The 12,791-nt window shown below is 52.2% G+C and overlaps 6 protein-coding genes across 6 annotated transcripts; 5 read left to right on the top strand and 1 right to left on the bottom strand.

Annotated features, from left to right (window-relative positions):
* Positions 1–70: 70 nt before the first annotated feature.
* P153DRAFT_393606 (Sybindin-like protein) lies at positions 71–1,056 on the bottom strand (the record flags this gene model as incomplete). The annotated part of the gene is made up of 4 exons (XM_033671249.1): positions 71–631; positions 681–803; positions 916–958; positions 1,020–1,056. 4 exons carry the CDS (start codon positions 1,054–1,056, stop codon positions 298–300), a joined length of 537 nt encoding a protein of 178 aa, XP_033527023.1. The 3' UTR covers positions 71–297.
* Positions 1,057–1,133: 77 nt separating this feature from the next.
* Positions 1,134–3,003, top strand: P153DRAFT_333072 (UBC-like protein). Its single transcript, XM_033665548.1, has 3 exons — positions 1,134–1,569; positions 1,618–2,637; positions 2,729–3,003. The coding sequence occupies exons 1-3, from the start codon at positions 1,277–1,279 to the stop codon at positions 2,739–2,741; spliced, it is 1,326 nt and encodes a 441-aa protein (XP_033527022.1). The 5' UTR covers positions 1,134–1,276; the 3' UTR covers positions 2,742–3,003.
* Positions 3,004–3,133: 130 nt separating this feature from the next.
* P153DRAFT_363929 (uncharacterized protein) lies at positions 3,134–4,467 on the top strand. The gene is made up of 2 exons (XM_033667479.1): positions 3,134–3,661; positions 3,711–4,467. The coding sequence occupies exons 1-2, from the start codon at positions 3,188–3,190 to the stop codon at positions 4,350–4,352; spliced, it is 1,116 nt and encodes a 371-aa protein (XP_033527021.1). The 5' UTR covers positions 3,134–3,187; the 3' UTR covers positions 4,353–4,467.
* Positions 4,468–4,590: 123 nt separating this feature from the next.
* P153DRAFT_283337 (uncharacterized protein) lies at positions 4,591–6,294 on the top strand (the record flags this gene model as incomplete). The annotated part of the gene is made up of 2 exons (XM_033663255.1): positions 4,591–5,385; positions 5,734–6,294. Coding segments are annotated over 2 exons (1,356 nt in total), but the record flags the coding sequence as incomplete, so codon positions are not given.
* A 2,514-nt stretch (positions 6,295–8,808) lies between these two features.
* P153DRAFT_168780 (uncharacterized protein) lies at positions 8,809–10,623 on the top strand. Its single transcript, XM_033662295.1, has 6 exons — positions 8,809–9,133; positions 9,184–9,395; positions 9,444–9,504; positions 9,551–9,626; positions 9,676–9,839; positions 9,885–10,623. The coding sequence occupies exons 1-6, from the start codon at positions 8,984–8,986 to the stop codon at positions 10,359–10,361; spliced, it is 1,140 nt and encodes a 379-aa protein (XP_033527019.1). The 5' UTR covers positions 8,809–8,983; the 3' UTR covers positions 10,362–10,623.
* Positions 10,624–10,965: 342 nt separating this feature from the next.
* On the top strand, positions 10,966–12,740 carry P153DRAFT_382253 (FAD/NAD(P)-binding domain-containing protein; the record flags this gene model as incomplete). The annotated part of the gene is made up of 2 exons (XM_033670121.1): positions 10,966–12,100; positions 12,151–12,740. The coding sequence occupies 2 exons, from the start codon at positions 10,966–10,968 to the stop codon at positions 12,738–12,740; spliced, it is 1,725 nt and encodes a 574-aa protein (XP_033527018.1).
* Positions 12,741–12,791: the final 51 nt, after the last annotated feature.

The following is a 12,791-nucleotide window of genomic DNA, read 5'->3' as shown; positions in this document are numbered from 1 at the left end:
CTTCTTCCCGATCAACAACCTTATTGTAGTCATACTTCCACATAACATTCGTCACCATCCTCAACGAACCCTGTACTGGACCACAATCTTTGCTGCTCCCTGAAGCATATGCTGTTCGACCAACTTTTCCCACGTAAACTGGGCCAGCTTGTCCTGTTCGCTTGCGTCTCTCTTCTCTCTGCACGGGGACCCTCAAACCGCTCTGTGAGCGATAGCCACCAATCCACACAACTCGCGAAGAGCTTCATGTTCCCCTCATCCAAATCATAGTCAACATCTGGTCAAATCATCTACTCCTCACCCCCTGACCTTGACAAACCCATCCAGCGCGCGGTCAAACTTCTCACACCGAACAGGCATCTCGACGGTGTAAAACGGATTCTTCATCACATAGTCGGCGTACAGTTCGTATATCTTTTTGATCGTCGAGTCGACGTTTGGCTGCTGCGGCTCGGTGAAGAGCAGGAACTTTATGCCGGTTTGCGTTTGGAAGCACTGGACGCGGAAGTGGCTGCTCTCGAGGACTTCGATGCCGGTTGCGCGGTTGATGAAGGGAGAAGGCGCGCTGGAGGCGGGTTGTGTAGAGGGCGGGATGGGCGAGGGGTTGAGTTGCTTGGTTATGGCGTGCATCCTAGGGAGTATTAGGCTGTGTGTGAGGGGAGGGCTATGGAGGAGCGCACCCGTGAAAGGAGCCAGCGAGCATGAGGTAGTCGTTGCTGGTGAGCTTGCTCATGCCCGAGTGGAATTCGCGGTTGTAGATGAGGCCGCCAGATTTGCTGATTATGAAGAGCGCGAAGACGACCCTGTGTGAGGTTAGTGAACCATGCGTGTAGGCCTGCAGATGTCTGTTGTAGTACTTACATGGTGAACGATGGGGACTTGGAGCTTTGAACTTGAGTGTTCTCGGGGGTTTACTGTGCGCGACTGTTCAGATCCTGGCTAGCTCTACTATAATCGTCTAGCTGTGCAATGCGACGTCAGTGTGAAGCACTTGCTAAAGGCTACTTGACTACACAAACAGGTGGTGGTGTTTGCGGTCCGAGCGTGATATGACATGGTGCAGCCGTTGAGCTTCCAATTGCTAACCGTCCCACCAAACCGTCACCTTTCTTCAGCACGACTGGCCGCCTTGGCCTGCTCTTACCCCTCTCGCTTTCTTTCCTTCTTCCACTCCAAAAACTTTCTCCGCCCTGTCGAACCCCAACCTACTTCTCGTGTCTGCGCGGGGCAGTCGATCTCCCACCAGATCACGCAGGCTGCAGGCCCTCAGCCCACCATGTCGAACCAGTCCATTCTCAGAATCACCCGCGAACTGAGCGAGATCCAGCGCGGCTCCGACCTCTCCCTCGCAGTCGCATGTCGCGATATCGACGTGCGCTACGTCAGGGCTCTGATTATTGGCCCGCCCGACACGCCGTACGAGTTTGGCTTCTACGAATTCAGCGTCAAGTTCACCAAAGAGTACCCCACCAAGGCGCCTGGCGTGACTGCCATAACCACCAATGGGGGACGGACGCGCTTCAACCCCAACATATACGCCGGAGGCAAGGTGTGCCTGTCGATTCTTGGGTAGGTGCCGTCGGCTTAAGGTACGAGAGCCTGTCTAACGAATGCTAGCACATGGCGGGGTGAGCGCGGTGAAGAGTGGTCTTCTGCGCAGGGTCTAGAGTCAATCCTTATCTCCATCCAGAGCCTCATGTCCACGAACCCCTACGAGAACGAGCCTGGCTTTGAGGATGCAAACTCCGAATACGACAAGAAGAACCAGCAACACTATGTTGCCAAGATCCGACACGAATCGCTGCGCATATCCGTCGTTGAAAGGCTCGAAGGTTATCTAGGCATCGACCGGGAGAGGCCCGGCGTGACAGTCTACAACGCTGAGGAGGACTACCAGTCGAGCAGAGATGACGCGCCTTTCGAACCCTTCAAGGACCTCTGCAAGCGGCGCTTCTTGTGGTACTACCCTTCTTATCTAGCTCGCGTGGACGAGGCAGCCGCAAAGAGCAAGGATGGAACCGCATTTGAGAAGATGCCATTCGAGGGTCCCGGCAATCAGATGGAGGGCACCTTTCAGTACGCAAATCTCAGGCAACGACTTGTGAAGATCTTCGACAGGTTGAATCAAGAGGTTGTTGGATGGGCTGAGGAAGGTGTTTTGGCTGTGCAGAAGGAGTTAAGCATTGCTAGCAACATGCAGCGTCAGTTCGAGCAGATTGTCGAAAACTACAAGAAGAACGATGCTGTCACTCTCGATCTAAGCATTGTCGACAAGAATCCTTTTGTCTGGGAGCTGGTCTTGTTTGGCAGGCCCATGACAAACCTGGATGGTGGCATGTTTAGAATCATGCTCTACATCAGCCCAAAGTTCCCGGACGTCCTGCCGCGTGTCAAGTTCAGTACACCAATCTTCCACCACCGCGTGTCACCTGACGGCATCCTATGTTACGACGCGACTCGCAAGGACGATATGAGATCCCACATCGATGCCATCATTGCCGCTATCGAAGAAGAAGCTCCTGCGTACGACCCCAGAACGCTCGTCAATCCTGAGGCTGCCAAACTCTTCTGGGGTACGGCGGACGAGAAGAAGATGTACAATCGCCGCCTGCGGCGGTCAGTACAGGATAGTGCCGAGTGAGTGAGCCACGCTTTAGTCTGGCTTTCTTTACGATCGCTCCGGTTCAAAGCTCTTCTTCCACATGAATCAGAGGCTAACGTGCATCAGGAATTGCTTCTAGTGGCAGAAGTATTAGTGCAGACAAACTCATGAACTTCACGACCGGTTATGTGTAGGGACGACGTTACTTGATACCCTCATGCCTGATCACTCGACTGGTCTTATGGCTTGCATATTCGGCGTTTTTGGAAGGTTGAAGGCATGGACATGGCGTGACATAGTCCGTATGGCGTTCAACAAAATGACAGTGCTTTGACATTAGTGACACTCTGTATCCTAGGGCCTGAATAGTTTCGATACTTTATACTTTGAGCAGGCTGAGCAAGATTTGTCTTCGTCCGTGAAAATGCTTCAGCAAGACGCTGTTGGTGTTTGCCCAGGCTTCGTCTCCATAGACAGCTAGCTGGTAAATTGCGGAGGCTCCACCGAGCTCCGCAACAACGTTGAGCTATCCACTGCACCCCCTGCAACCTCAATTGCACAACACAACATACACCATCACACATCATGTCACGTTCTGAACCTGTACCATCTCTGGGGAAAGTCGTCGTTGTAGGTGGCTGCGGGTTTCTGGGCAGTCACATTGTGAGTCTCATCGTCAAGCGCCATCCTGAGACGCAAGTCGAGGTTCTCGACCTGCGAACGACGTCCAACCGCAATGCCAGCCCCAACGTATCCTACCATGACGGGGACATCACAGATGCCACCGCTATGAAGAATATCTTCTCCCACATCAGACCAGACGCGGTCATCCACACTGCTTCCCCACACGTATGGCTCAAGCCAGAGATCCACGACCAGGTCAATGTCCAAGGCACCAAGAACTTGCTGAAGGCGGCGCAAGATGCTGGAGTCAAGGCATTCGTGTACACGAGCTCTGCAAGCGTCATTCTTCCGGCCACAGGCGACCTCAATAACGCGGACGAGAGGTGGCCGCTAGTTACTGGCGCGGCGCAGCCAGAGTATTATACTACTACCAAGGTGAGGAAGAAATCAGCACTTGTGTAGGATTACATACTGACAGTTCAAGGCCTATGCCGAAACATACGTCCTCGAAGCAAATCGCACACCAGAGACCTTCCTGACCTGCGCCATCCGACCCGCAGGCATCTTCGGCGAAGGCGATGTCCAATTGCTCCCCCGCATAGTTGGTGCCTACCGCAAAGGCCAGACCAAGTTCCAGGTCGGTGATAACACCAATATGTTCGACTTCACCTACGTAGGGAACGTCGCCCACGGACACCTCCTCGCTGTCATCGCTTTGCTCCGGACCCACAAGATGCTGCCTACCACGCCCCTCGACACCGAGCGCGTCGATGGCGAGGCCTTCTTCATCACGAATGGCGAGCCCACATACTTCTGGGACTTTGCGCGCGCGGTGTGGCACGAGGCTGGGGATCGGTTGCCGCTGTCAAAGGTCTGGCATCTACATGAAGAGGTTGCGTGGACGATTGGAACGATCCTAGAATGGGCCTTCTGGGTGGTTGGCAAGAAGCCAAACTTGACGAGGGACCAAGTTAGGTACAGCACGATGAAAAAGTACCACAACATCGACAAAGCGAGGCGGCGTTTGGGGTATTCGCCGATCGTGAGTTTGCACGAGGGCATCAAGCGGGGTGTGAGTTACATCTTGGAGCAGGATGAGAAGGAGGCGCAGAAGAAGGGGCAGTAATTGAAATCGGGTTGTCGGGGCCTCGTGGCATCTACATAGCATCTACGTAACACCTCTGTATTGTAGATATTGTAATCTCATATCTCACGTCAGCTTCTGAAGACTGGCGGGTGATCTTCCAAAAAGGGTTAGATATTTGCAATGGGCAAAACTTCGGCACGCTGCAGCGTCGCGTCGACCTTGACGTTCGCGCCCTCTCCAAGCCCACGCCCTCAACAATCATGGCACTCGCCCACCCAGTATGTCGATGCTGCCCGAGTCAGCATACAACGCCCTCGGTCTGCCTTCTGACACGGTCAAAATCCTAATGAATCCCAAGCCCCCCGACACGCCCGTCGCAATCGCAGCACCGAACCTGCTCCAGAATGACACACAATCAGCCGGGCCTGTAGCCCTCAATGAGTCGTCGATCGCACTGTACGCTGAACTGCTACTCCACATACGGACTGTCACGCTCTTCGCCTCGTTGCGCACTCACCATACGCATGAGACTAAAGCTCAGCTGTCTGCCGATGGCGCATCTATCACGATCTCGCATGAGTCCGAATCCGCGACTATTCGTCTCCCAATCAAGGTTCAGGACGGCGGTGGAGGTGATGCAGCGCTCCATCTCCCCGCGCAGCCGCCCAGCAAAGAACTCACTCTACGGCTACAACTGGAGGAGCGCGAAGGCAGCGACCTCCTTGGGACCTTGCAGTCTGAGGAGCGCAAAGCGAATATCGTGCCCTGGGATGGCGCGTCGCTGAGCCAGATGCAGGGTGTGGAGATTATGTGTAAGAGCTGTGGGGAAGTGGTTGTACCGCGAGGAAAAGTTGGGTCGTGGAGGGATTTGCCGAATGAGAACTGGGCGGAGATGATGGACTTTTGGCATTGTCACAAGCCAGACGAGGGGCACTTACATGATCACGAGAACGACGAGGTGGTGGGGAAGAAAGGGTATGCGGCGGGGAACCGACTGAAGGCCAAAGAGGGTATGGGGTTTGTGGATTTGACCAGCTTGTTGTTGGAAGAGGGGGATTGTGAGGGTGTCGAGGTAAGACATATGCTTCCCTTGCTTGCGTGTCTGTCGCGTTCTCGCTCCTTGAAGAGCATCCCGGGGTGCAAAGAAGGCGATATAGCCTCTCCCCATGGCATTATCGCCGATACAATCGCCCCAGATTGACGGTCTCGTCGCACTAACTATGCGACTGCTCTCGTTGCTGGATGCATTCTCTTCCTCGTGTCGATGGATCACCGGCACTGTTGAGTGAGCAGCCTGGCGTTTCACTGTCTTTATGCCCTCAGACCCTTGGGACTGGCAGGATAAGCCAAGGCTACATCTACATACTCGTCTCATAGCACACTACACACAATTGTAGAACCCGTGCTGACTCTGATCTAGATAGCCTCCAAACAGCAGGAAGACTCCATAGTCTGCAAGCACTGCAAGCACACCCTCGGTGCCCGAGATGAATCTTCCTCCGGCCACCGAATCTGGAAGTGGAGTATCAGCCTCTCTCCCTCGCCATCAGCTCCCCCAACTACATACACCACCCAGAAATGGATATCAGCACGGCTTCTCTTCCTCATCGAGAACTCAGGCGTCCGCAAATTCCACATCCACCCTCCCCCGAACAAACTCTCCTCAAGCCCCAGTGCCAAACCTGACCCCTCGACACCCTCCCTTCTCCTCTGGGTCTTCACACCAGACCTGCTTTTCTCGTCGTCAGTAGCATCGCCGCATCGCAGCGATCCCACGCGCGCGATGAAGGTCTTTTACAAGCGGCAGACATGGCGGCCGATCAGGCCAGGAGAAGTAGAAAGCGCGAGCGTAGAGGATGTGGAGTTTCCCGGGAGCTTGTTTGGGGAGGTGGAGCGCGTGTTGGGGGAGAGTAGGGATGTGTTGCCTGTGGGGGCGAGGGAATTTCAGGGATGGGATGTTGGGCTACTGGAGAGATTTTAGGGAGGGATGTGGATCGCGGAAGGGAACCGGGTACACTCCCTATAGATAGACTTGTAGGCGGGATCTATTGCTATTTTCCCATGTTTGAGGTCATACAGGGATGCGGTATAGATTGCTTATGCTCTTATTGCACACCGCATCGCTACCTGGCTTTTTGAGGCGTCGGTGACCCTGTTTTGTTGGGTGTATGCTGCACTCCACCCTCCCATGCTCCCCCTTCAGACGATGGCATCGCAACAGACATCTTGGCAAAGCGAAGGACCCTCGTTTATTCGGAAAACCCGGGGGTAAGCAAACAACTGCCAATTCCGACCATCACCTCTAGTGGAACGCATAAGTGGAACTATATGGTGGAGCTAAACATCGGCGACCTGTCTTAGGCCGCCCGTGGACTTGCCCTCTGCCACAACATCAGCAGGTTGCCGACATCCGAGAGGATATCGTACACCGGAGGACAATAAGATTGGTACGGTGGTGGTGGTTGTTTCGACTACAACCGCCACCTACGACCCTGGAAGCATTTTTGAAGCCAGCTCTTTCTCTCTCTCTAACAGGGTCCATGTTAGTGCGTAGCTGTTTCATTCATAGTGTGTGAATGGGATGGGGCAAGTTGGGGGAAACGGCTGGGGACAACACCATAACGTAAGAGCGTTGCTCGAGCTCTATCTAGCTTTAGCTAGTGTAGACAGGTACAGCAATATCTCGAATCAAGCAAGAGATTGTGTCTACCAATCCCTCTGCACGACTCGTGGTGCCCCACTCGCTCCTTCCCGCTTCCATATCTACCCGTCGATTGGACGCGTTTCACGGTGAGATATCCGGAGCGATTTATCGCAGTGTGGTGCTAACGCTTTGGGGACTGCTGCAGTTGCAGCCGAGGAACCTGGTTGCGTATGTTTTGCTCGAGGTCTTGTTGGTCGCATGTGAACGTGAGTCGTACGATAACGGGGCGAACGTGTCACTGGTAGGTTATCGTTGTGTATCGGGGGGCGTTTTTGCGATTGTATGTCGGCCACAATTGCTGCCGGTTCTGAGCGCACTCGAGAGGAGGGTGAGGAAGTCTGATCGGTCAGAGTGGGCTAGTGTCGTTATGCATTTCCAGGCATACACGATGTTGCTGGGAACGTGTTCTTGTGCTTATGACTTGGCTCATGTAGGTACACGCTGCTGCTAGCAATTAGTGTGTAGTTGGGCTGGGGTTTCAGCTCCAATTGCCAAAAACCCCACAGTACGCTACTTGCCCGTGCCTGTTACCATAGCGCAGGTCAACGTTCGAGAGACGACGCGAGTTTATCTGTGGCGTCTCTGACTGCTCGTGCTTCTTTTGCCGTTCGTCCGCGGACTGCACCATTGTCATGCTTTCCCCAACGCTGCGTCGGGCTTGCACGGGTTCTTGCACCATTGTCGCGCATGGGGTTTGTGAACAGGTACGATGTGATGATCTGCGTTGCACAACACCCTTTTCAGCTCCAAGGTGTCGATCACGATCTGGATCTGTTGATGTTCTGCATTGTTTCGGATCGTTCGGTATATAGGACAAGGGTGGTAGGTATTTGATATCGCTCATCCCTGCGAGATTGGAAAAAGCAATTGTTATCACCAACGAGTCGTTGAAGTTAAAGATGTAAAGAATAGAATAAGGTTCTGAAAGTGATGGTAAACGGGTATGTTTTCGTCATAGATATACAAACTTACCTCTACTACCACAGCACGCAAAATGGACCTGATGACAGGATATTCGAAGAAGACACTGGTTTTGGTGACGTACCATCGTTGGAGACTACCGCGGCACCCAGAGTGTGTTCGTGTATGTCAGGAACCGTTTGAAGTCACACCTTGCCACACGTTGTTCGGATGACTCCGGGTTCATGCTGCGCCGCAGTCAGGCTTTCAGCATATTTCCGTGCTCTTGCGTAAGCAATTTCGGAAAAAAGCTGCGATCCATTGATAGGACATGACGACTTTTAGGGCGCGGAGCGGATTCCACCTCCACAGCTAGCCTGTGATCGCCTCGGATTCCGAGTCCACCAAGCTCCTATGGTGTCATGGTGTCATGGCTGTCAGAGCGAGCTGGAGGACCAAAGACAGGTCCGCGGCTACTGAACCTTGCAATCAATAGACGCCATACCTACCGGTGACCCCTGGGAATAAAAGCCACATTTTGAATTTTCATTTTATGGGAACGTTCCTATTCGTTCGATTCATGCTTGACAAGTCAACTCATTCTGTAATCGTTCTGGAAGCTATCCCGGGTGGCGAGCAATCTACATCCTTCACAAGTGAAAGAGGCGTCTGCAATATCATTGGGTTTGGTCGTAGGACGATCCTTCTCCGCTAGCGCTCAGTAGCTACGCTCGCTGGGAATTCTTGGCACCTTTTTCCCGCACTCTTCGAGTCAGATCACTACACGCATTAGCTCAGAGGAGATGTCAAGCAGATTGGTTGATTCGTCTCGCGATCACAGGTGACAGGTTGCTGATCGCGTAATGCGGCTCGCGTTCCTCCCCCTCGGAGCCTCCTGTACCAATCTCTCTCTATTCCCTATATGCGGCTTGCCTCTCCACAGCGCCGAGTCGCCTTAATAGCGTAGGGCGGAACGATTGGGATTTCGTCACATCCGTCCATTGCTTGTCTTGTCTTGTCTTTCTTTTGCTCGTTGGTTGTTACAGTAGTGGTACTCAACACCGCAATGTCAGCCATGTCGATCCTTGAGCCAGAGGCTGGTATCTTCTACGCAGTCTGCTGGGTTGTGGTCATAATTCGCCTCATCTCGAGGCGAATGCATCTCGGAGCATGGAAACATCTACAGCTGGATGACTACCTGATCGTTATGGCCATGGTACGATAGCCGAACTGTGCGAACTCAACGCATGCTAACTAATAGACAAGGTCACTGCTACCGTCCTCCTTCTTCTCATGCAAGAAGTTGTCAAAACCAGCAGCAATCTCATTCCCGCGGATGAGGATGTCTCGACGTTGTCTGAAAATGACATTATGACGCGCGTATATGGCTCCAAGTTGGTTCTCGTTGTGGAGCAAATGCAAATTGCGACAATTTGGCTCATCAAAGCCTGTCTCCTCATCATGTACAACCGTATGACGTAAGATGATCAGTTCCACTCTCCAATTCGAGGCTGACCTTGTTGCAGTCTTGTTCTACCTCAGCATATCTTCGTACAAGCCACAGCTGTATATGTCTTCCTTGGCTTTGTACGTGCCCACTACATTAAGTTGGTTCTTTATCTAACGAACGCAGGTCGTCATGGAGATTCTCTACTTCGGTGTCTGGTGCAGACCTTTTAACCAATATTGGGCGGTTCCCACGTATTCTGGTGAGTCCGGTTGTCTGATTGTTACAAGACAAGACTGACATTCTATCAGTTCAGTGTTCTGCAGCGACAAACCATCTGATCACCAACGCGGTTTTGAATATCAGTTCCGACTTGATCATCATCAGCATACCATTGCCGCTCCTGTTCAAGGTTCGTCTACCAATGAAGAACAAGATCGTTCTCTTCGTAATCTTCCTCATCGGCGCGTTCACAGTAAGTCATTCTACCGGTTGCTCGCTTACTGCTAACCCTGTTCAGATTGTGGCGGCCATCCTCAACAAATACTACTCGTTTACCCATCCATTTGGAACGGAATGGACAGTATGGTATCTACGAGAATCATTTACCGCGCTGCTTTGCGCCAACCTCCCCTTGACGTATCCACTCATCCAACGCATCTTTAAGTTGAAGAACTGGAGCCACAACTCAAGCGCCACATACGGAACACAATCACAAACACAGACGACAGCGAGATTTAGTTGGGCAACCCGTAAGATCATGTTCAAGCCCAAGGCTTTACACATTGCCGGCAGACGGCCAGAGAGTCAGGAAAGGATACACCATTCATTCGACACTCAAAACGCAGGAAACAATGCACACTTCATCACCAGCGCAATTGCGATGGAGGACGTGAAGTCGGCAGACATGTCGAGTATAGGCAGTCCAGGGACATCTAACACATGGCGGAGTAGTCATGTCAGCAGCAAGGATTTTGCATTCTCCCACGCGGTCTGATGTTTTGATTTTATCTAGCCAGTTTTTGGCACGCAGAAATTCCCGAGAGCGCCTATTATACCCAATATTAGACTTCATTGATTCGCAGATGGTCTTTGTTTGATTGCGGCTAATGACTAGGAAACCTTCGGTCCGCATCATGACGCACTGTCGAGATTTGTCTCCTTCGAAGTCATCATTCCATTACGGGGGCTACTGCTGCTACTGATATCATTTTGGGCAAGCTCACAAACTTACAGTCAATACGATGAACGTCTCACGAGCACGTAGGGAACGTTCATTATTCCAAACTTACTACCGCAGATTTAGTTGGACTAGTGTCCTTAGCCAAGTGTGCATGCCTCTTCTAAGAACTGATCAATGGCAACGGGGTATTCGACATTTGCAACGGCAACGGCAAGGCTTTACTTGATTCGTTCAGAAAATAGGTCTCCAGGACATCACGGTATACCTCTAACATCGTACACGAGTACCATGATGGCTACTCGAGGTGCAGACCATCAGGGTGCATATACCACCTCCGATGCCATTTTACAGAGGTCAATTGCTCTACCCGTTGATTTTAGCAGAAAACCTCAAAGTAATACGCCGTTACTCGCCTGACATGCACATTCACGACGTCCTCATCATCGGTGCCGGTCCTGCTGGACTCGCAGTTGCAGCTCGCCTTCGTGAGGGCACGCCCTCTGCCACGTTTACGGATGACGAACACCAGCGGTATCACTGGATTCGGAAGCATGGGCGGAAAATGAACATCAAGAACTATCGAAAGAATACGAATTCTTTGCCTACGCCTCCCTCGACTCCTGGCAACTCTGACTGCGGTTGCGACCACGATACACCTCACACGGACGAAATGATAGACATGATTATCGTTGATGCTGATGGCGCGGATTGGATGACGAAGTGGAACCGTCTGTTCAAAACCTTTGGCATAGACTACTTGCGCAGTCCAATGTTCTTCCAGATTGATCCTGCGGACCGAGATGCGCTGCTTGGATATGCGTATGAGAAAAACAGAGAGAAGGAACTTCAAGCTCTTCCGGGATGTGCAGGCAAGGAGATCAGCAAACATCGCAAGAAGAAGAAATTGAATATGCAAGGAAAGGGGAGATTCCTGGGCCGGACACCTGACGTCGATGAGAGAGACCGAAAAGACTACTTTGTACCCAGTACCGACTTGTTCACCGCGCATTGCCAAGAAGTTATCAAACGGTATCGATTGGAAAATGACATACTCAGGCAGGAACGCGTTGTCGATATTGAGTACGACAAGGTTAGTGCATTTGCAGATGCAGAGCACGACAGCGTCGTCTCGGATGATATCTCAGAAGATGACAGGAAGATCTTTCGCGTGACGACTACACAAGGGGTTCGCTTTGCAAATGTTGTCATACTCGCTGTTGGTCCCGGGAACGCGCCTTCCATACCTGCCATCCTTGGTCTGTCAACGCAATGTCCGCACGAAGGCTATGTCCACGCAATGCAAATAAAACAGTTTCCACCACCTCATGTAGCAGCAAAGATCAAGGAACGCCGTTCGACAAACATGCTCATTGTAGGTGGCGGCCTGACCAGCATTCAGCTTGCAGACTTGGCCCTCAAGCGTGGTGTGAGCAGAGTTTGGCTGCTGATGCGCGGTCCATTGAAAGTCAAATATTTCGACGTCGATCTGGACTGGGTGGGGAAGTTCAGAAACTTCAACCAAGCGGCATTCTGGAGCGCAGACACAGATGAAGGTAAGCTTGCATGCTACTGCTTTGTACTGTTCCTTACTAATCAACCACAGAGCGATGGGAGATGATCGCAAAAGCTCGCAACGGAGGGAGCATGACACCGCGCTACCGCAAGATCCTCGATGCTCACGTAGCAAGCAGCAGGATCTCCCTCCATACCCATACAACCCTCCAATCTTTGCGTTGGGATTCGCTTTCGAAGACATGGGTGTCCGTCGTATCCTCACCCAATGTCGCCTTCCCGTCGATTGATCATATCGTCTTCGCAACGGGCATCCAATCCGACATACGTACCATTCCCTTCCTCCAAGCCATCCAGAAACAGCATCCGATCCCGTACGTAGGCGGCCTACCCTGCTTGAACGACGACTTGATGTGGAAGGACGAAATTCCACTCTTCGTGACTGGGCGGCTAGCTGGCTTGAGGCTTGGACCCGGAGCTTCCAATTTGGTGGGTGCGAGGATCGGTGCGGAGAGAATTGCTTGGAATGTGGAGGATGTGTTGAAGAAGATGGGGAAGTTGCAGAAGGTTGGGCAGGGATATGAGGACGATTCTGAGAGTGGCGATGAGAAGATGGCTGCTTATGCTGCGGCCAGAGATAATCGGTTTGGGAGTCTGGCGGGGGTTGATGTGGATGCTTAAGAGCATGATATGGGACACTTCTTCATGCTTATGGAGCGTTCATTGAGCAAT

The sequence above is a fragment of the Dothidotthia symphoricarpi genome (genome assembly GCF_010015815.1).
Source record: "Dothidotthia symphoricarpi CBS 119687 unplaced genomic scaffold P153scaffold_4, whole genome shotgun sequence".
Taxonomy (NCBI): Eukaryota; Fungi; Ascomycota; class Dothideomycetes; order Pleosporales; family Dothidotthiaceae; genus Dothidotthia; species Dothidotthia symphoricarpi.
Note: the sequence above shows the minus strand (reverse complement) of the source record. Positions and strands in the feature narration are given on the sequence as shown.